Source organism: Neopsephotus bourkii, unplaced genomic scaffold (assembly GCF_033783945.1).
Source record: "Neopsephotus bourkii isolate Nb327-2 ecotype Australia unplaced genomic scaffold, CSIRO-AGI_Nbou_v1 NB_1053, whole genome shotgun sequence".
In the NCBI taxonomy this organism is placed as follows: Eukaryota; Metazoa; Chordata; class Aves; order Psittaciformes; family Psittacidae; genus Neopsephotus; species Neopsephotus bourkii.
In genome coordinates this window covers 2732829-2754939 of record NW_026901542.1, presented here as the reverse complement: position 1 = coordinate 2754939, position 22111 = coordinate 2732829, and the positions used below count along the sequence as shown (strand labels likewise).

The 22111-nt window shown below is 39.3% G+C and overlaps 1 protein-coding gene across 2 annotated transcripts in view; it reads right to left on the bottom strand.

The window, feature by feature from the left end:
* TMEM117 (transmembrane protein 117) overlaps positions 1–22111 on the bottom strand; it is a 219501-nt gene that overhangs the window by 40924 nt on the left and 156466 nt on the right. For both annotated transcript variants that reach the window (XM_061361190.1, XM_061361189.1), the window contains exon 6: positions 5312–5471. In XM_061361190.1, coding sequence (XP_061217174.1) covers positions 5312–5471 — 160 coding nt within the window. The remainder of the gene's footprint in view (positions 1–5311; positions 5472–22111) is intronic.

The window sequence follows — 22111 nt, the reverse complement described above, 5'->3', positions numbered from 1 at the left end:
TTATGATTATGTTTTCAAATGTTACAAAACCCAGCAAAGGTATGAATAAAAGTACCCTGACATTCAAGTACCTGTTTCTTCAGAAATTATTGTGCTGAATAGGAGGTTTTTAGACGGACGTTTTCATGCGAAGTTTGTAAATTCCTTGGGTACAAACTATACATTGGTACTTTTTGCTGTTTTGTTAGGAAACAAACAAATAGAAAACCCCACTCTTGAATCAAATGCACAGCTGAGAGGATGTACTCTGACAGGAATAACAAATTATTTTGTATATCCTGCTATGCCTATGAACACAACCTATTTCTTGCTTATCCGTTTCAAAGGAAAATTACTGCACCTACATATTCTGCTAAAAGTATATATCAAGATTTTCCTCTCATTTGTATACATTTAAATTAATTATATCAAATTACTGAGTGTAAATCCAGTTAAAACTCACAATTACATGATGTTTGTGAAGTTAAACAGATCTAAAAAAGCCCCAACCCTCTAAAAATCAAGTCTTTACCTACTTTGTGTGGACAAGACTGTATTTTGACTTTTATCATTTAACTATTCAAGCAAACTATACCTTATGGATGGTGTTTTTTAATCGGCTCAGACATCATACTAGATTTTAATCAAAACAGCTTCTCCATTGGTGTAAAACTAAAGATAAATGGAACTGTCCCTGTGTTATGTATTTGTTAACATAAGACCAGAGTCTGTTCCACTTTGCTAATAACAGTAGTGTGTTACTGTTTAACAATGACATGCATCAAACACAATTAACATTACAAATTAGCTTAATATCTTAATTTTTTTTTTCAGGGAAATGCAAAGAAATAGAAGGAAAAACACAGAAGAACCTAAATATAGGCTTTCTTCAATTTGCTAAACTTCTAATTCTCTTATAAAGAAGTGATAGGCCACTCACTAAATATTCTGATTTTTAACTGCAGCATCAAACATTTATGTACAGTTAAATGTTACTTTACACACAAAAATATTATGAAAAAAGATTTGAAAAATTATTCTTAATAGAAATAATCTGTCTGCTGATATCCTAATTCTTACATTAGCAGAGATCCAGCACTAGTCATATGGAATATTCTTAATTATCTAACTCTCTTTGACCTGCGTTTCTTTTAAGTTATCCAGATGGGCAAAATTCTGTTCTCCTTATTTACGATATATTATATTAATGATATTAATGGAATTGTTTTAGTAGCTTGGATAAAGATTCACATACAAGGGGTTTCTCAAGGAATCTTAGGCCTAAGTGCTGTCTGTCTTCTCTCTATTCCACTCAGCTGCTACAGAGTTTCTCCAGTTTATTCAAGAATAAATTCTCCTTTTGGAATCAAATGGTATTTTCAGGTAGCTTTTAAATCACTCAGATATTGTGTCTGGTTGTTCTGTCAGATAAAAAGTTGCAGTAAGTCACAGGAGTTGCAAGAGGTAATGCCATGGGACTTGCAAAGTGCTCAGCAAGGTAGCTACAGCGTGTAACTCCATGGTCATGCTGAAATACTCCCCAGTCTTTTAGAAGCCTGCAGAAACCTATAAACATTCACAAAAGACACTGCAGTCATAAAATAATTAATCTTCCCTGGACACATGAGGTTTAATAATCCAGCCACAGCAGGCTCCTACCCATTAGCAAAGCCACTAAGAACATGACACCAGAAAAAAAAAGAAGAAAAAGCAGTATATAGGCTAATGCACGAGTTTCTGTCTACTTGTTCAAACAGAGACATCCAGAATGTGAGATTATAACTTCATTTCTCATATTTACTCCTTTAATTAACAGACTGTCAACTTTTTCATTACATCTTTGAGAGAGCTAAATATATAGTGAATTTTCCACTAAAATAGCAAAAAGGTCTATTACATGATAACATGATTACTACATATCCAGTGCTAACATGTGTGGTCTTGCACTCAGTCTGAAATGAAGGTTAATAATATAATGATGCCCATGTGATTGCTCTGGGTGCCAAACATATACATGTGTTGGCATCTTGCCACCTCAATTATCAGGGCATAATTAAACACATTGTAAAAATTACTAATTTCATCACTTCTATACTGTGGAAAAACAATTAAACTTGTAGGGATTTTACTTTCTTACTTCAAGCAAGCACTTGTCCTTTAAAATGAACTGGTGCTTACCTGATGCATTGGACTGATACATTGGACTGCATTCAATCTGTTGTTTTTCAGAGAGAAAAATATGCAATATCTATACTTAAAATAACCCAGTGTTTCTATTTAATGTTGGATAAAATGTTCTGACAACCAGGACTGGAATAGAGACCTCTGTGCTGCCTCTCAAACAGCTTAAAATGTGTGTTATCTTTGATATGCTGTCCTAGACTCAGTGAAACCTATATTCCTTTTACCATGGCCAAGCAGCAGAGGAGACATCATCCTGCCTGCAAAAATCAAACAGGCTCTGAAGAGTCTCTATGATAAAACACTGGCACAGAAATGCTACTTTGGGATTTTTTACCAGCTGTGGAAATAGCTGAGAAGGATTCTTGCAGAGCTGCAGCTCTGGGCTCAAGACAAACCACCCTCATAACCCTTTTTCTGCATCTAGCTTAAGGGGTGGTTCCTCTCAGCCCATCCTGTTAGGTCTGCTTATTCTCAGTGTACAGAAACGTGCAACTCCAGGGCCTGCTGTTTCTCATTCTCCTGTAGATGGTTAAAAGCACCCCAACTATACATTGATCTCTCCACGGACTATAGAGATACAGTGATTAAAATCATGTGGAGATGTATACACAGTAGCCATCTAAAACAGGCACTCAGGATCCCCTTGCTCTGTGGAGGTCAGATAAGAATCAATGCATCACAGCGAGGTTGGTCTAACTAGGAACACAGCCTGAGTCAGAAGCCAGTCACACTATCCATGATGTCCTGTTATAGTCCTACAGCCTTCTCCATGATCTGTTTGTTTTGGGTTGTCTTAATATTTTTTGTGGTCATAACTTTCATATCTACATTTCAGTCACAAACCTCTGTCTTCTACTTTCTTATGTGTTTATGTCTCCCTGGCCCATCCCCTGAATACTCAGTGAATGGATTGGAAAGCCTTTGAAACTAGAAGCAGACAGAGTTTGTTGCAGGATGAAACCAAAGGTAAAAAGTTCACGTACCCTTAAGTATCACTCATGTCTAACTGCCTGCATAAGGTTTAGCTCAGTGTTCTCTTTTTCATGTCTGCTTAGGTTATGCCTAGTTGAAAAAAAGTAGCTCTTCAGGGCAGAGACTGCTTGGACCTTTATTCCTTTCTTATGGTCTACATAGAGCTAAATTATAATAACAGTAAGAAGGCAAGGATGACCTTTACAATTACGTGATTATTTTTCACAGCACTGAGAATAGATACCCAAACTCAATTGTTTTTCACTTGTTGCTAAACACAGTAACACAGTATTAAGGCAACCATTCAGAGGGACAGAAAATGCTTGTACTCAAAAATCAAATGATATTTCAACTGTGCTTAGTTAACATCAGCCTCAAACAGAAATTACTTAATATTAAGTGGTTTGGGTTTGTTTTGAGTTCTTTTTTCTAATTTTTACCATTTTGTTGCTAAAGCTTGTTAAGTTAGAAAAAAAAAAATCTGTGAAACAAACAACACTCTTAGAAACAATTTCTACAGACGGCTAATTGTATAGCATGCTTCAATCAAAGGATCATGATTCCAATGGTCTTCACTTGTGATTTATACTTTGCTGTCTCAAGCTGACTTTATGGCAGTAGCAATGCAATAATGCTAGAACTACACTGTAAATAAAAAATGCCAACTTCGTTGCACAGTCCAAATAAATAACTTTAAGTAACTCCATCACACAAAGTGCAGTCAAAAATGCAATTAATATGAGGGTCTTGCTTCGTGTTGTAAAAATATGAAGAAGTATTTAGGACAGGCTTTTTCACATGAAATTCTTCCCTATATTCAGATTCAGCAACTCCAAGGTCAAAGTACTGGAACTTCAGTTTTCAGAGTCAAAAGGATGGTTTAATTATTATTTGGTATGAGGACAACTGTGTTTCTCTACCCTGCATACAATATCAAATTCAATATAGCTTAATACATCATGTATTTTCATTCATGCTTTCATTACAGCCCTCTGAAGTACAATCATTTATTATACATTCTCTTGAATCTGTTTGAAACTGTAAATAAAATATGAAGTACAAAGGGAGAGGGGAAAAATAAAAGCCTCAGAAATCTTACTAGGAAAAAGTATTCCCTTTCTTATCCTCCTTGTTCTAACCATGAACCTCCATGAGCACTGAACAGTGGTGGACATTGGAAAACAAAACTGAAGATCAGGCCTTATGCAGCTTTAATGCCCTAGTACAGTAGTGATAAATTCTGAGTGCACCAGTGTCACCCCTATGATAATTACCCAAGCAATAGATATTTCATTAAAGAGAAGTGCGTGCCTTGGAAAAGATCTTTGCTAGTGGAGTTAGTAATATATTGGAGCTAAAGTTCTCATCAAATTCTTTGCTAAACTTCCGTTCAATGGTCTACACATGTCTAGGAATAGCAAAAGTCACTCCAGCCTTCAATGCTCCTTTCAATGGCCTCAGCCCAAATGACTTAATTTTTCACAGAGTATTAGGTGAGTTATTCACACAAGGCTCAGACCACAGAAAAATGCAAAAGGTAGAGTGCAGCATCACAAGAAGAAAGCTTTTGGCCACCTACTTGTGACCCAGATTTCTGTCAAAGAAGACATCAGGCAGACTACAGGGAATCATCTCCCCTGTTAACCTCACTGGCAGAAGACATTATGGTACATGGACCTGTCATCAAAGTAAAGAAATCTTCATGTGAAAGTGGAAGGTAGAATCTTAGTAGAAAATACTGATTTACATCTATTAAGACGCAGCATTGTGTATATGCCCAATATAAATGCTTGAAATATGGAAGTCTTTCTTTCTTGTTTGGCCAGATTTCTCTCATTTTCCTACGAGAAACTTTGAATTTACAGAACAACTAGCTTCCATCTCTTTTTCTGGGGTAATTTTTTCAGAAAATACATTCTAATTTGAAAAGTCATGCAGTGTTTACCTGCTAATCTAAGAAGACAAATCACCTTTTTTTTTTTTTTTTGCAATAAAAGGCCAGTGGTCTTTTTTGCAGGAACACTGAAAATGGTTTAAAATGGTTAATACTAATAGCCATTGCAAACCAAATATGTATTTACCTTTGTGTTGCATTAGCTAAACACCATTTGCTCTAGAGGAAATAAGAGTGACTAGGCAGCCTCAGCAGCTTGAATGAAAGATTAGAAGAGTGTACCTGCATGACAATAAGAAGGTCAAACACCAAGATGAAAGAAGCCAAGAAGGCTCTTGAGACTTCATCACTTGGCAGAAATCCACGATTAAGCTTGTCCCAGCTGATCCAGTCAGTCGTGATGACAAGCACAACTACAGAGGTCAGTGTAAATAGAACCGTCCTGTAAGGGGAAAAAAAATAGTTCAGAGAGGATAAGATACTAATGAAGATGCATCATTCTATTTTATCTGTCTTCTAATGGTCAACTAGTGCTTTAGCAACACTTTTCTGATGATGAAAAGAGATTGAAGACAATTAAGTGTACAAACAAATCATTTAATTCAAAATAGGAAAGCAGTCAGCTGTATCCTTAGTAAAAAGAAATTTAGGAGCTAGTATTAAGGATTCTGCAAAATTAGGCTGAAGTGAATCACTCTTGTTCTTTATTCCATATTTTTCACTGAAGATGCAAACCAATTAACTAAAAGAATGAAGAAGTAAACTATAATAATGTACCAAGGACTGTATGATCTAGGCCAGATTCAAATGAACAATTTCAGAGAACATCTTCTAAAGCACCAAAGACATTAGAACCTTTGAAACGTCTTTTTTTCAGCTGTAGCAGCTATAGGAGACTAACCGTGAAGTTTAATTTTTATATAGAAACACGTCTGTATGAAATACATGTTCATTGCACTAAATTAATCTTTAGTAAATTCTGGGGATTGATTTTGCTTCATGTCTCCTAAGATATCCTTTGCACAAGTTTTAAACATATCTTATGGCATTTATAAGAAGTCAGTGAAGAGTGAATTACAAAAGTAATAAAGCCTCCATATGAATGCTACGAGAATTCCAGAAGACACATTTAGTTAATTCATACAGTTTTGAAATATGGCATTTAAGAAAATGTCTTTCTAAGTTATCCCCCCAAAAATAGCCCTGCGTCATTTCCAGCAGCACTTTGGTGATATCCTTCAGAGTTGGCAGCAATGACTGATTGAATTCCTGGTACTGTGGAAGCAGGCAAATTTAGCCAGTAATTTGAGGGGGAGCAAGGCTTCTCCCAGTAGCCACAGATGTCAGTAAGTCTGTGCTATAATAGGGGCATATCAACATCTGAATGCATGCACACAGCTAAATAATTGTGGCAGGGTAGAGGTTTTTTTTCTACAGCAATAAAGTTTCATTTTCTTCATCTACTGAAGGCTGTAAAACAACATGAAGTCTATTTCCCATGACACTTCCAAACAGGACAAATACCCAACAGAGTAAAAGAAAAATCAGTACACCAGTAGTCACAGGATACCAGTCTATACATAGTTCTTTCTATACATCAGCCTTGGCTGTGTCTGTGTAGGAAGGGAAAATAAATATGCACATAAGCAGTAGTATACACATTTGGACTCCTAAATATTATTCTTCTGTTGCATGATGGGCTGTGCTTCTTCACAATATAATGAGACACAAAATGACATGACTGCTACCACTTTTACCTTTGAACATTTATTTTTATTCTTAATAAATAAATTCAGTTATACTCAACACTGTGGTTGGCACCATAACAGTATCCCTTGAGTGTATTACCAGCATCTGGGCAAGACAAAAAACGCAAATGAGGCCATTAGACTTAATTAGACCTAAGCAATATTCAAGCCTGCTTATCCCCAAAACATTTGCTTTCCTACCATTTCACCTGTCAGTATTTAAACCTGACTGGCTTTTCTACAAGCTCCACTTTGGCAAGCACCCAGAATGGTTCACTTCAGAAAGGCAATTCATTATAGTGTTTTTCTCTTGTACATAGTCTCTTAAGACCCTCAAAGGTGGCTTTTTTCCACCTATTTCACCTTCATATCTGAAATCCACATGGAAGTAAATGTTCTCCCTTCAGCTGAGAGGTTCTCCAGAAAGAACAGTCCTCAGTGCTTGTCTGCCAGCCGGTGCAGAGTGCCCTCGCTGCTGGGCACACTGGTTTTCCTCATCCTCTTTCTGAGGAACCCATATCTCCTGGTGCATGGTTAGTTGAGAACCATAATTCAAGTCTATCTAGTTTGCTATGGGAACCATGTACCCAGAAGTTATGCTCAACACTATTCTTCTTCAGTCCTCTTGAATTATGCATTCGTCTTTTGGAGAAAGAGTTCAAAGCATGGAATGTCAGGCTTTGGCATGTATGCAAGCAAAGGCAAACATATTTGTATGCATGCTTCATTGGCATGCATGCAAACACCACTGTGCATGTTCAAGCCCTGATTTCCTTGAGGAAATGCATATGCACTGAAAAAACTGCTTTGTTATTCATTCTGAAATGTCAAATAGGGAGGGAAGAGAGAAGAAAATTGGCTGCTAATGGAATAAGAAAATGTGAAACCAATAAAATAAGTTAGAAATAGACTTTTGAAATTGTTGCATTAAGCAGCATAATTAGCACTCAGTTGTATTTTTGACCTATGACACTGGAACACAGCAAGAAATTCAATACATGCTTTTGGAGTTGTTATAAACTGAGTTTGTCTGGGTTAGAGTTCACTTCACTTCTTGTGAAAGTGCAGCATCGCCCCAGTGTCCTGGGGATTAAGAGAAGCTGAGTATTTCAGTTAACTTGACATAATTGTATCAGATGAACCCGTGCGAACTACCCTGCAATATTTAGGCCAGCGTACTTTGCCCTTTATTCTGCAAATGCAGACTACTGAGAAACAGCTATGCTATCAAACAATTCACAGCATTGCTGGCAGGACCTGTCCATCTTCTGCTTACAGGAGGGCTATGAGGGGGAAAGCAAGCGAGGATTTACTCTTCTCTGCACCAGACATTAAGAAACACAACTTCTGTCTCTGCTTCAGAGAAAATTCACTTTTATATTTCACTTCTAATTCGAGCTTACTGTATTCAATGATTATATGCCCTGTGCAGCTATTCAGCTACAATAACACACATTTTACAACCTACCTCATACTTTTCAAGGCACAAGGTTGTCTTTTGAAGAACAAAAATAATAATAATTAAAAAAAGTCTGCAAAACCCCCACTGTCCAGGCTAATCGCTTACTGAGAAGTTAAAATTACTAGGTAGGTCCAGAAAAGTCAGTACTGTGCTTATCATTGCCAGTGATAAAAAAAACAACAGAATTTGTCCCTGGAAATATAAAGACAAGCTAAGAAATGTATACAAGTTCACAAAGCATTTAATGCTGGAAGCAAGAGTTGTTTTCATTCTTTTCATGTCTAAATCAGCAGGGCAAAGTTTACTGAAAACAAATTCTGGTCTGTGAAGGGACCTCATTTCTCAAACTGTCACGTAGTGAAAGTGAAGTTTTTCACCCCTCAAATATCAAATAGAATTCTTTGCACAACCATACATAAGGGGAAGATAGTACTACCTTCAATTTACCAGCAACTTTGAGATGCTCATTGTTAGAGATACTTAGAATTTTCTTGTCTTGCGTGACCCTCTGCCAAATCTTCCATGAAGCTACAGCTTTGATGTTCAGATAGTAAGAGTTCTGCTAAGATTGACTGAAGAGATGAAAGAAAAACTTTGGCTATTTTCCTCATCTTTACTTTGTATCTCCCAAGAGACGAAAAGCAGTATTTTGCCCTTTGACAAACACTTTTCCAGAAAAAAACTCTACCTGTGCTTAGTCAAAAGTAGCATTTAGAGAACTTTTAATCACACTTTCACACATAATTACCATTAAGCCAGGTTATTTAAAAACTTAAACATTGCTAATAAGCACTCCAGGTATTGCTACTATGTACAATTGGGACAGAGAACATATTAACAAAGAAACAAGATCATAAATTCTGCACTCCTGTTACTGTTCATTAAGGAAATGAGCATATATACTTAATAAAATAGAGTATTATATACATATGAATTTACTAAATAAAGAAAATTAACTAGTATATAGTCTAGGTGTATTTAAACTAAATAAAACTACCTGTCAGTTAATCAGTACTCATCAAAATGTTCAGCTTCAGGTGGTATTGTACGAAATAGAAATGGAATTCTAATCAATGTTTCATAAATGACTATTTGTATTTTCAAAGAATCATAGAATCATAAAATGGTTTGCATTGGAAGTGACCTTAAAGATCATCCAGTTCCAACCACCCTGACACAGGGCACAGGCAGGGACACTTTGCATTAGACCAAGCCGCTCAAGGCCCCATCCAGCCTGGCCTTGAACGTTGCCAGGGATGGAGCATTCACAACTTCTCTGGGCAGCCTGAGCCAGCACCTCACCACACTCACAGTAAAAAATTTCTTCCTAATATCTTCCTAATATCTATCCTAATATCCTATATAAAAAATATCTTCCTAATATCTTCCTTCATTTTCAAGTGTCAAGTCCCTCTGAATGGCATCTCTTCCCTCCAGTGTGTTGACTGCACCGCACAGCTCGGTGTCATCAGCAAACTTGCTGAGGGTGCACTCAATCCTGCGTGTTGTGACAAAGATGTTAAACTGTGGTGGTTCCAATACCAACCCCTGAGGAACGCCACTTGTCACTGATCTCCACTTGGACATCAAGCCATTGACCATAACTCTTTGTGTGGAACCATCCAGCCAATTCCTTATCCAGCAAATGGTCCATCCATCAAATACACATCTCTCCAGTTTAGAAACAAGGATGCCATGAAGGACAGCATCAAATGCTTTGCACAGTTCCAGGTAGATGGCATCAGTCACTCTTCCCTTATTGTAATTCAGAAGGCCACTGCATTTGTTAGGCACAATTTCCCTCAGTGAAGCCATGTTGGCTGTCACCAATCACCTCTTTATTTTCCATATGCATTAGCATGGTTTACAGGAGGGTCCACTCCATAATCTTGGTGGGCACTGAAGTGAGACTGATTGGCCTGTCTTTCCTGGGTCTTCCTTTTTATCCCTTTTTAAACATGGGAGTTACATTTATCCTTTTCCGGTCAGTGGAAACTTCACTGGTCTCTCAAGACTTCCAAATATGATGCATTGTGGCTTAGCCACTTCATCTGCCAGTTCCCTCAGGACCCATGAATGCATCTTACCAGGTCCCATGGACTTGTGCACCTTCAGGTTCCTTATACAGTCTTCAAACTGGTGTTCTCCAGTGTCTGATTCTTCATTCTTCCAGTCCCTACCTTTTCCTTCGGTGACTTGGGCAGTGTGGCCAGAGCACTTGCCAGTGAAGACTGAGGCAAAAATGTCACTGAGTACCTCAAGCTTCTCCATATCCTGGATAATCAGGTCTCCTGTTTCCTGCCAGAGAGAGCCCACATTTTCCCTGGTCTTCCTTTTATCACCAACATACCCAAAGGAGCTTTACTTGTTGCTTTTGACATCTGTGGCCAGATTTAATTCTATCAAGGCTTTTGCTTTCCTAAGTTGATCCCTGGCTGCTCAGACGATTTCTCAGTATTCCTCCCTTTTTATGTTTAGTTTGTTCAGGGTCTCCTTGTTCATCGATGCAGGCCTCCTGGAGTTTTTGCCTGACTTTCTTTTGGGGAATTACAGACCAGTCAGTCTCACCTCTATGCCTGGGAAAATCTTGGAGCAGATTCTTCTGGAAGGCATGCTAAGGCACATGAAAAACAAGGTGTTTGGTGACAGCCAGCATGGCTTCACTAAGCGGAAATCCTGCCTGACCAATTTGGTGACCTTCTATGATGGGGCTACGGAACTGATGGACAGGGGTAGAACAGTTGATGTCATCTATCTGGACTTGTGCAGTGTTTAACCATGACAAGTACAAAGTCCTACACCTGGGTCGAAGCAATCCCAGGCACAGCTACAGGTTGGACAGAGAAGAGATTCAGAGCAGCCCAAGGAGAAGGACTTGGGGGTGCTGGTCGATGAGAAAATGAACATGAGCTGGCTTCAGTGTGCGCTTGCAGCCCAGAAAGCCAACCGTATCCTGGGCTGCATCAAAAGGAGCGTGACCAGCAGGTCGAAGGAGGTGATCCTGCCCCTCTACTCTGCTCTTGTGAGACCTCACTTGGAGTATTGTGTGCAGTTCTGGTGTCCTCAACATAAAAAGGCATGGAACTGTTGGAACAAGTCCAGAGGAGGGCCACGAGGATGATCTGGGGACTGGAGCACCTCCCGTATGAAGATCGGCTGAGAAAGCTGTGGCTGTTCAGCCTGGAGAAGAGAAGGCTGCGTGGAGACCTCATAGCAGCCTTCCAGTATCTGAAGGGGGGCTATAGGGATGGTGGGGATATACTCTCATTAGGGACTGTAGTGATAGAACAAGGGGTAATGTGTTCAAACTTAAACAGGGGAAGTTTAGATTGGATCTAAGGAGGAAATTCTTTCCTGTTAGGGTGGTGAGGCACTGAAATGGGCTGCCCAGGGAGGCTGTGAATGCTCCACCCCTGGCAGTGTTCAAGACCAGATTGGAAGAAGCCTTGGGTGAGATGGTTTAGCGTGAGGTGTCCCTGCCCATGGCAGGGGGGTTGGAATTAGATGATCTTTAAGGTTCCTTCCAACCCTGACTATTCTATGATTCTATGATCCCTGCTGAGCTTGGAGGAGGTGGACCTTGAATACTAAACATCTTCCTTGGGCCCCTCTTCCTTGCAGGGCTTTATCCCATGGTACTCCACCAAGCAGATCCATCAAGAGGCCAAAGTCTACTCTCTTGAAGTCCAGGGTAGTGAACTTGCTGCATAGGCTATAAGTCCAATGCAGACTATGCTTTGAACCAGCTACCTAAGTGCTTCTTAGCTTCCCTGGTGTTGTGCAGCCTTCTCACTGCTTCCTGCAGCTCAGCTACCTGCTGTAGGAGGTCCCCCACCTGAGCACATCTTTTGCAGACAGCTCTGTTGTTTGCCCCTGCCCCAGGAGAAAGCTCACTTCCTTCAGTCTGAAGCCTGCACTGCAGCCTATCCATTCAGCAGATCCATTTGGGTGCAGGCATTGGCCATTGCTGGGGTAGATGGTGCAGCATTTGCTCTTAGATAAAGGCCCACCATTCTGCCTTGAGGGTCAGGTAGGATGAATGACCTTGACCTGTGAAAATGGTCACAGAATGGTGCCTGGTTTCTGGATTATGTGGACATTCCACAGTGGCCAGTGGAATGCTCCTCAGTTGAAGGCATGCCCGCCTGAATGATTTGCCATGTGAACTGCCCTGGCAGGTCTTGATGCTCCCCTGGGCCTTCCTTGGCTCAGGAAACACCCACTGTATACCGCAATCCCCTGCTCCTCTGTGAACATGCCTGCTCTGGAGGTTGCAGTGGTTTATAAAGTAAATTTTTCATGAATGTGCCAATACAGTTAGGAATACCATGTGAAAACAGATGCAGAAAGAGAGGAACAAATTTTACGGCTCTTGATATTTAAAAACGCTTTCCACTCCTCAGGAAAGAAAGAACATCCATCAAGTTAAATACTCCCTGTAATTTTTAATCTCAGAATCAGCACTGGGCAAACATACCATCGTACAATGTACCGTAACTATAAAGAACAATATTACTGCAGATGTTCATATGCAAATGTCAACACTTTATTTCACTTGTTTTAATTAAGACAGGTTCTGTTGTTAAATCTGTCAAAAATAGCAACTCTAAGACCATTTAAAATAAAATATTTAGTCTCCCTGTTGCTTGGTGTAAGCACCACCTCTGCAATGAAGCAAGTGCAAGGGAATAAAGCTCTGCTCGTGAGAAGCATCTGGGTTCTCCAGAGCAGCACATATGAACGCCTCCAGCTGTCCACTGCTCTTCTGCCCTTGTGGGACAGAGGTTTTTATCCATCTTATTTTCTCTCTCCCTGCATGCTGGGGGAGGGGGGGACAGTGATAGAGCAGCTTGATGGACATCTAACCTTCAGCCAAGGTCAACCCACCACAAGTGCTAGCACAGGCCCACACCAGAAGTCACATGCAAAAAATAACTAGGAATATTTGGAAAATTAATTACGTTGGATCTCTTTTGTTAAAATAAGCTGCTTGTTCCCCTGATGGGGACAAATATGGGGTAGAGCTATGGAATACTATTGCCAGATTTTAGAGTGCCACACCCCCATAGCATGCTCTGCAGGCATAAATAAGTTGCAGAAAGTGTATTAATGTAGATTACCATCAAAAAGACTTAATTATCTGAAGTTAAATACCAAAAGAAGAAAATGGTTTATAATTCAAACTTTGACTTGCATTATCTCTTTGAAGAACTTGTCATCACAATAGTGTATTTGTGATTTTGATCCTACAGTATGAAGTGACGGGTAAGTAATTCTGTATTTGCCAGTAACTAACTGCCCTGAAATATCTGTTCTGAAATTGCAAGTTCTGAAATACTCTGTTTCAAATAGGGAATGACAAAGGGAATTTTATGTGGGCACTGTCTTGTAAATCATAGAATCTGGAAAGATCATCTAGATCCAACCCCCTTGATACCGCACATTTGAGAAACTTGCATTCCCAGTTAAGTCTTCTAGTCTATACTTGTCATGGTTCTGCCTGGTGAGCTGAAGAAACATAACACTGCAGAGTAAAAAAGGATGCTCTGAGTCTGGAAAAACTGGAGTTGTTTATTCTGCATTTTTATACATTCATTTTGCTTAGAAAAATTAAAAACATTTTGTGAATGCAAACAGCACTGGTTTATTTTTCCCTGTTATATCAGTTTGTCAAAGAAAGGATATTACCCCTTCCACAAACCTTGCTTTATTTCTATCTTTTGATTGTGACAGTTGCAATTTTACTAGAGTGAATCAATATGACTCCAGACATATATGGGATTTTTGAACAAAGATTTGTATAGAGTCTGAAATTTATGTTAATGCACAGAAGAAATAATTTACAATGTTTCATGTAATAAAATGAATAAGATTTGGTAATGTAGTCACATGGTGAAATATTAGAATTCCAGAGAGCATCTTTTTTTTTATTATAGGAGGAGGCACCTTTGAGTTTCCTTTTGCCACACCACTAATTTACTAAAATGAAAGTGTTATCTATTTCCAACAGCAGCTCATTTAAATTAAACTCATCAGCCATAAGTTTTAAGTTTCAAATGCCATTTCCTATCTGTGACACAGAAAAGGAAAAACAGTTTGAGAAGGCTTGTGGTCTTGCTTGTAAAAATCATTTTCAATCAACACCTATCATATGCAAGGTAGTATATGACTCACGAGTTATATCCAAGGAACAACATGATTAACTTCCAAAGTTAGAAGTTAATTGCCTAACTCCAGTAGAAAGAATTGTGAAAAAGAAAATAACCCTTACAATTCTATATAAGATAAAGGGAAGTCAATTTTCTTCTTTACTTTCAGATGGATACATCACTTACTGTATCGATAGAAAATGGGGGGTGGAAGACAGCTATCTCAAGAAGCAACAAACCCAGGATCTTCAGTAATGCTTTCAGAGCACCAAGACAGACCCAACTGGCAATTTTTCAGTAAGAATGGTTTACATTAAGAGAAGGGCAGTTCATCAAGACATGGAATTAACCTGTGAAAGGGTAACATGAGGGAAGCTGTGTCAGAACTGTACGATACCCACACCTTACTATGGTCAAAGAGCCAGGAGTTAGAGAAGCATCTCAGCTACATAAAATGAGGCAAACAGACCAGGGGCCAATACCTGTTCTATGTGATTCACACCAGGTATTTGAGTGTCAGTCATAGAGAGAACAGATGAATGCTATAATAACCAGACTTCTTTACAGTGAAGGTAGTGAGGCACTGGAACAGGTTGCCCAAAGAAGTGGTAAATGCTCCTTCCCTGGCAGTGTTCAAGGTCAGGTTGGACAGAGCCTTGGGCAGCATGATCTACTGTGAGGTGTCCCTGCTCATGACAGTGGGGTTGGAGCTAGATGATCTTTAAGGTCCCTTCCAACAGTGACTATTCTACGATTCTATGATATACTACACAGCACTATTTATTCAGACCCTTTATATAAGCAAGTCAACATTAGTACAACTCTCTGTACAGATTTCCAGCAGCCCCAGTAACTGTAGCAGAAAGTGGTTATGAGAAGAAAATGTTGGCCACTTTTTCTCAGCTATCATGAAGTACTTAGTAAAGTCTTAAATGCATTGCAATGTAGAACAAGAAAAAGCTTTTGAAATGGAACAATAATTGTCTTTACATTTAGAAGACAAATCCCAAATTCAAATGCATTTAGATAGTAACTGAAATGCTACTTTAAGAGCCTAAAATTAGGCTTTTCAGATCTATAGTGGAAGCTAGAGGTATATACCAACACCTCCTTGATTTTCTTGAGTTGAAACACATTATTAAATTCTAGATTTAAAAACAAGCAAGAGCATAAGTGCGGATTTAACACCACGTTTTCAAGCCTGTCTATAATCTGAGTTATTTGCATTTATAGACAGTTGACAAACTGTTCGATTTTCAGAAGACCTAATTAAAATGCAAGTCAGAAAGGTGGTAAAATCAATGAATTAATAAACCAATTCTTTCATTAATAAACAACTTTATTCATTATTTCCCAATTATTGAATTTACTAGCATTGGTTTTATTCAGAATTTGTCTTATAATTAATGAAACTTTAGCCCTGATCAAAGTTTTACTACCTAGATAATATTCTGAATGTTTTGCCAGGACATTACATTCTCATATTTCTTTCCTTTATTTGATTTTTATTTTTTCCCCAAGTCAGATATGAAGTCTGCTACATCTTGGCTACAGCAAAGTGTAAACCTCATCATTATTTTTTCAACTTATATTGAACAAATATTTTAACTTATGGTTTAGTTTAATACAATTAAAATATTTTATAAGGAATTCAGGCTCACCCAGAAATCTACATGTGAACCAACATACCTAATCTCTCATTACAGCCAACAGAGGTGTAATGTCATATTTGGTTGCCTAAACATACTTGCTTAGTGTGATCTAGGGCACTGTGGAGTACCTTGGTTGGCCTCCAGACCCTGTAACAGATCTCCTGTGTCCTGTGTCATGTCTACCAGGCCTGTGCTTTTTTCACTTTTTCAGCACTCTAAAGCATTTCAAACTGTAGTCAATACCTATGTTTAGGCACCTGAATTCCACTCTTATTCAGTGAGTGAAGTCTGGAAAATTAGGTGACTAAATACAAGTTTATACTTGAGGCGAACTGAACGACCATCATCTGCATTGGTCAGAGCTACAGAGCTCAGCTGCAGTAACAGCTGGTATGTCAATAGCCTTAATCAAGATGTAAATACCAGGCACCTGAATCCTGACCTAAGTCTTAAAACTCAGTTTGAATCTCAAAAGTCAGTTTTTTATGTTTTCTCTCAAGAAAATAATGAAAAGCCTGCTTGAATTAGAAAAACAAAATACATTTTATTTGGGAACTGTCAAAACTCATCTTTGCATAAAGTAATGGAAAAGTTCTATTTAGAAACTGTCAAATGAAAAATGCCACTGAAAAACTGGTGGCTATTTGCTTTTTAAAGCACATTTTAGAAAACTGAAATATCTCTGCAAAACATTTTGATGTTGCAGAGTCTTAAAATTATTCTTGCAAGTTTTTGGAAAAAAACAAGAACAAAACCCATAAAATTTCCCGCTGTCTTTGTGATCATCAAGCTGCCACTCAGTCACTGATGTGTGCAGCTCTGGTGCTGGCATGAACCAGGGGAACCTCAGAGGGAGCTGACAGAACTGCCAGGAGCCTGCAGCTTGCACGACAGTGGCGTGGCTGAGGACACCTCGGTCAGGACAGGAGAAACGGCTTCCAAGCCCACACAGGTACGAAAGAAGCCCTTAGGAAGCACTAGTAACCAGGGCAGCCTGGATTAATAGGATGTGGCCAGTTGTATGAGGTTCAACAAGGCAAAGTGCCAGGTCCTGCACTTGGGCCACAACAACCCTGTGGAATGCTACAGGCTCGAGAAAGAGTGGCTGGAAAGCTGCTTGGCAGAAAGGAACCAGGGGATGATGACTGATGGCCCCTGAACATAAGCCAGCTTGTGCCCAGGCAGCCAAGAAGGCCAACAGCATCCTGCCTGTATCAGAAACGGTGTGGCCAGCAGAGCCAGGGCAGTGATCATCCTCCTGTATTGGGGCACTGGTGAGGCTGCACCTCAAATCCTGCTCAGTTCTGGTCCTATGAGGAGTGGCTGAAGGAACTGGGATTGTTCAGCCTGGAGAAAAGGAGGCTCTACCACTACCTGACAAGAAGTTGTACCGAGGTGGGTGTCAATCTCTTCTCCCAACTAACAAATTATGGGACAAGAGGAAACAGCATCAAGGGAAAAATTACTCACCAAAAGGGTTGTCAAGCGCTGGAACAGGCTGCCCAGGGAAGTGGTGGAGTCACCATCCCTGGAGGAATTAAGAAAATATGTGGATGTGGTGCTTAGGGACATGGTTTAGTGGTGGACTTGGCAGTGCTAGTTAATGGCTGGACGCTATGATCTTAAAGGTCTTTTCCAACCTAAACAGTTCTATGATTCTAGGTGTTGAATAAATACGGCATCTGATTTTATCTATGTAGAACATATGGAACATGCTGTCCTCGACCAGATGTTGTCATGTTGCTGCTCCTAAACAAAGCTTTTGACAAGTTAGGACAGCTGTATAGTATAGGATTTTATTCTCATGTCTTTTCAGACAACATATTATATCCACAAGCAAAATTAAAAAAAAACATAGTTCAAATTTAGAATAATGCAATTTTAACAGTTTAACAGCTTTCCCTGTTCTGAACTAGATTAGCTGTGTATTTTATAGTAGTTTGATGAAGTAAGAAAATTCTCATTTTAGGTTTCATACACCACGGTATCAATGAGCTATAACTTCTCATTCATCAAGATGTACCTTTTACAATTACATTTGTGCAAACCCCATCAAAGTAAAATATAATTACAATTGTTTTGAGCTGCTCTTTAATGTGGGTTGGTTTGGGTTTTTTTCCAAAGAAATTTGAATAAATGTAGGCTCTTTCATCAGCAAGTTGATTACATTTTGATTAAATGTATTTTCAAAACAACTCCAACACACACACACACAGAGTCCAGAAAGCTTAAATCTTGCCTCCTGAGCAAAGTATTTTTATGTCAAAAATCTCCCAAAGAACATCAATTTTGCCATAGTAAGAAAAGGGCATTAGTAGACAGCAAGCTGAGCATGGTAATGGGTTAAAACTTAAACAGGGGAAGTTTAGATTGGATATAAGGAGGAAATTATTTTCCTGTTAGGGTGGTGAGGCACTGGAATGGGTTGCCCAGGGAAGCTGTGAATGCTCCATCCCTGGCGGTGTTCAAGGCCAGGTTGGACGAGGCCTTGGGTGGCATAGTTTAGTGTGAGGTGTCCCTGCCCAGGGCAGGGGGGTTGGAACTTGATGTTCTTAAGGTCCTTTCCAACCCGAACTATTCTATGATTCTATGAGTTGCGTATGTGTGCTGCCAGCAAAGACGGAGGAGTGTCTAAGACTGTACTAAAAAATGCATGGCCAGTAGATCAAGAGAAATTATTATTTCCCTCTATTCTGAACTTGTTAGACCATATCCAAAATATCACATTCAGGTTTTGGCCCTGCCAAACCACTAATAAACTGAACCACTAATAAACTGAAGTGGAGGTAACCAGATTTGGGGTTGAAGCACTTGTCCTGTGAGGAGAGGTTGAGGGATTTGGACAAGTTCAGTGTGGAGAAAGGGTGGCTTTGGAAGCACTTAACATCTGCCCCTTCCTGTGTACCTCTGGGGAGGTTAGCAAGATGATGGAGCCAGCCTCTTCACAGAGTGAATGACAGCACAACAAGAGACAATACATGTTGAAACAAAAGAGATTGTGAGTGGATGCAAGGAAAAACTATTTTTTATGAGTACCATCAGGCTGTGGAAAAGGCTGCCCAGATTTTCAGTCTCCATTTCTACAGGTTTTTGAGACCAAACTGGATAAATCTTTGAGTAGCCTAATGTCAGCTTAGAGGTGACCCTGCTTTAAGCAGGAAATTACTGTGATTTTGATCTCCTAGAAAGTTAACCTTTTTAAGAATAGAATAGGGTTATAAGTTAGAACTTCTCCTTTCTAAGAATAGAATAGGGTTAGAAAGAAGAATGAGCATAAAGAAGCTATTAAAGAAACTCCACAGAATATATGCTGAAAGTCAGTGCTACTCAGATAATTATATGCCCTGTTCTGGGTAAATATGAATATTGTCATTTTTCCAGTGATAGATGAACACGAGGAACTTCTGAGAAGCAAGGAGAACAAGAGAACTTGCAATTTGTTACTGCTGAATTCACTAAGATGCCCAGGTGCACACTTGGTTAAACTTTCAGCTTGTCAGGAAATGGTTATCCCCCTCAAACAGAAACTCTTCAGAATTTCAGGAAAAGCTCTATATTTTATCCTGAGACTAATTTGCACTCTTTTCGAGCTTGTTAGAGTTAACAGAAGTCAGAAAACAGATAAATCCTGGAAGAAATAGCACTATTCTGGGAAATCAGAAAAGATGTAGTAAAGTGACTCTTCTCCCCCCACTGAGAAGTGTAGAGATGATTAACATTCACTCATGTGGATCACCATGCTACCAGCTACTCTGAGGACACTGAGTCTCTCACTAGTTTTGATCAGAAATTCCATCCCACAGATTAGAAACATTTGTCAATGAAAGTTTAATCAAAAGTGATGCATCTCAGAATGTCCGAGTTAGAAAAAAAAATAATAATATTTTGTTCTGTTATGGGATTCCCAACAAGGTGTAAGAAAAGGTCCTTCTCCTGAGGTGATCCTACCCCTCTACTCTGCTCTTGTGAGACCCCACTTGAAGCACTGTGTCCAGTTCTGGTGTCTTCAACATAAGAAGGACATGGAGCTGTTGGAACAAGTCCAGAGGAGGGCCACGAGAATGATCAGGGGACTGGAGCACCTCCTGTATGAAGATCGGCTGAGAAAGTTGTGGCTGCTCAGCCTGGAGAAGAGAAGGCTGTGTGGAGACCTCATAGCAGCCTTCCAGTATCTGAAGGGGGCCTATAGGGATGGTGGGGAGGGACTCTTCTTTAGGGACTGTAGTAATAGGACAAGGGGTAACGGGTTAAAACTTAAACATGGGAAGTTTAGATTGGATCTAAGGAGGAAATTCTTTCCTGTCAGGGTGGTGAGGCACTGGAATGGGCTGCCCAAGGAAGCTGTGAATGCTCCATCCCTGGCAGTGTTCAAGGCCAGGTTGGACAAAGCCTTGGGGAACACGACTTATTGTGAGCTGTTCCTGTCTGTGCAAGGGGTTTGGAACTTGATGATCTTAAGGTCCTTTCCAACCCTAACTATTCTATGATTCTATTCTATTCTATGATTCTGTGAAATAATGTGCCATCCTTTACTTTCCAACCTTGGTCTTTTCACCTTCTAATGTCCTAAGTCAGACTCAGATTTGAATTTGCCAGCTCAGTCCCATGTAATTGTACATAAAAAAAAATTATTCACTTTAAGCTGATGTTCTCACTCAGCAGTCAGTATTCTTGTGGCTTGTTGTCACCAGAGCCAGGCTACAAGCTGGGAACAGTTCTTTTGCCCAGGAATAGGTGACCTGTCAGAACAAGTGGCCAAATTTAGGTCTGGTTAAGTATCCATCCAGTTTATCTTCCAGAAACCCACATACTACAACTTTTGCTTTGTCTCCAGGATCATATTAAGCTCAAAATAGCTTTGGTAGTGCTAAAAAGACCTTGAGTTTAGTAGACATTATACTGACCTAATTTTTTTTGAACATATATTCTGTGTTTAATATTCTGTTAAACACTTTACCCAACACTGATTGATTACTCTCCAGTTTTATAGTTACATGATCCCTTTCTTCCTATAAAATACTTCAACATATGGTTTGATAAGCATAAAAACCTACAGTCCATCTCCCCATCATTTACGTGATTGCTCAAGCAGTCTCCAGCAAGCATCTACAGAGAGCACCTGAAGGAATACAGGAAGGGTTATATTTTTCAGTGCCTCACTTTCTCTCAAAACAGGGAACATTTTGAGAATTTGAAAAAAATCAGAATTCGGAGAAGATGGATGCATTTGGCTTCTTTCATCAACAACCACTGGAAAGACTAGAATCATCCCAATTTTTAGACTTCTGCAGAGCAAATAACTACATCCATTTCACAAAGGCTGTAAAACAGAGGACAGCTTTTGGGACTGGTCTCTCAGAAAGCTTTGCTCAGTCCTTTTGATTAAGTTTCTTAGTATTGTCTTCAGTTGTCTCCTAGGTCATTCAGTCATTGTACAGAGATGTTATTAAATTAATTTGGCCAGTTCTTCACTGAGTTTTTTGGCTTTATGTTCTTCCTGGGAGCCTTGAAAATAACTGTCAATTCTAGCAAGGAGGCCTTGAAAGATGGACGTGACTTACAATAATTCCTGGGCCTTTCCAGCTGTTACTGGCAATCTATTACAGAGATTTCTGGGTTGGCAATGCCATCAGAGTCTACTAAAAAAGGAAATCTATTTCATCTGAGGCAGCAGATACCTTCGCTCAGTTGAAGCAGGTCTTCACTTTGCAATGGGGGTGTTTTGTACTGTTTAGGGAAGAAAGGACTTTACATTTTAGACTCCCCAAATATTGTGAAATACTATACTAGACCAGTTTTTGAGTTTGAAAGGTGTTCACAAACCCTATAACCAATGATTGCTTATATAAGCATGCCATTCAACATTTAAAGGTGGCTTCAGAGATGGATTATACAGTACTGAGGTAATCATCAGTTATGAACAGTAACTGCAGAACACCATAACATCTCTGCAGCCAGCTAGATATCCATTGCTGCATTTCAGGGGGGATCTTCTGCAGCCTACAAGTTCTTGAGAAAATGCTGCATCATAGAAAAAATTTAAACAACGCTTCCACTGACTAATGATGTTA